General features: G+C 39.8%; 1 protein-coding gene across 1 annotated transcript in view; it reads left to right on the top strand.

The window, feature by feature from the left end:
* The window catches only part of TMTC4 (transmembrane and tetratricopeptide repeat containing 4), a 109,228-nt gene that overhangs the window by 92,443 nt on the left and 15,193 nt on the right, over positions 1 to 1,592 (top strand). Inside the window, exons 14-15 of the mRNA XM_006851533.1 lie at positions 136 to 250; positions 392 to 411. Of these exons, the coding sequence (XP_006851596.1) occupies positions 136 to 250; positions 392 to 411 (135 nt within the window). The remainder of the gene's footprint in view (positions 1 to 135; positions 251 to 391; positions 412 to 1,592) is intronic.

The following is a 1,592-nucleotide window of genomic DNA, read 5'->3' as shown; positions in this document are numbered from 1 at the left end:
TATATACACACACACACACACATAGATGATCACAGTAGATGCACCTTTGTTTGGGGTGTTTTGGTCATACTGTCTTAGAGAGGGAAAGTAGATAATCTGGAATACTGATTGTGTGTGTCTGTGTGTTCTTTTCAGTATGCAGATCTCAACCGTCATATGGATGCACTGAATGCATGGAGAAACGCTACTGTGCTGAAACCACAGCACAGTTTGGCTTGGAACAACATGATTATACTCCTTGATAATACAGGTACAGAAAGGTGAATTAAGTCAATCAGAGGAGGTTTGATCCACAGTACAAATGATTCACTACCATTATACTCCTTCCCCACCTCCCACCTCCATTTTGTGTTAAGGGATTTTTGTTTTTTTTAACTAAATACTGGTTTAGGTATTGTAAATGACAAAAAGGTATTTTCTTCTAGAAAACCGTTTCATTTAATATATCGGAATGTAAATGTTTGGAAAGATGGTCCTTCACCCAGAACTGGTATTGAGTTTGGGGGAAGCTGTATAATAATATCTCATTCTTCTGAAGCCTGTTGTCTGGCAATCCCCACCATCTGCAATGTTGGAAGATTCCCAGAAGCAAGTGGAAATGATGTAGCAAGATGCTCTAGAAAGTACATGAACTGTGCTTAAAGAAGACTCCCTAGAGTCTATACTGCTACCTGACTTGGTTTTCATTTCTTAGCCCGTTAACCAACCAAATTAATTGCTATTGAATTAGTTCTGACTTACGGCAACCCCGTATGTTGGAGAGGAGATCTGTGCTCTGTAGGGTTCTTAAAGCTGTACCCTTCCTTCTGAGGCTTCCCTGAGTGGGTTTGAAACACATTTCAGATAGTATTTGAGAGGTTAGCCAACGACCCCAAGTTAGCATAATTAGGAGTTACTCTGAGGCGTTCTGCTCCCATAAAGATTAGTAGTCTCTGAAACCCTGTGCAGGGTCACTATGAGTCGGAACCAACTCCACAGTTCTTAACAACAATAACAGCAACTGTGCCTTTTGTCTCAAAACTCCAGGGAAACTATTTAAAAAAATAATATTTTTAATTTGTCAGAATGTAAATCTAGTAAATCATTGGAGGAGTCCTGGGGTGATGCCGTAAAATAAGCACAAGGTCAGCAGTTCAAACCCACCAGCTGCTCTTGGAAACCTTACACAGGGTCGCTATGAGTCGTAACCAACTTGACAGCACTTAACAACAAGCCATTGGAGTAGTGTGGGGAAGGTATCTACATGTATTTCTAATAAAAAATGTAAAATTTATACTTCAGTATGATTTGTACTCTGAGCACTGGTGTGGTACTATGGGATAAGCAATGGACTGCTAACTGCAAGCTCAGCGGTTCAAACCCACCAACCGCTCTCAGAAACCCTATACAGGATCACTGTGAGTCAGAACCAACTCAATGGCACTTAACAACAGTAAGACACTGAAGCATTGTGGGGAAGGTATACACATGTATTTCTAATAAAAATGTAGAATTTATAATTCATCATGATCAATACTCAGTTATTAAAGTGTTACTATGATGCTCTTCATTTGCAGATTTGTTTTCTCCAGTTTGAGGGAATTGGTATCCAG

The sequence above is a fragment of the Chrysochloris asiatica genome, unplaced genomic scaffold (assembly GCF_000296735.1).
Source record: "Chrysochloris asiatica unplaced genomic scaffold, ChrAsi1.0 scaffold00029, whole genome shotgun sequence".
In the NCBI taxonomy this organism is placed as follows: domain Eukaryota; kingdom Metazoa; phylum Chordata; class Mammalia; order Afrosoricida; family Chrysochloridae; genus Chrysochloris; species Chrysochloris asiatica.
Note: the sequence above shows the minus strand (reverse complement) of the source record. Positions and strands in the feature narration are given on the sequence as shown.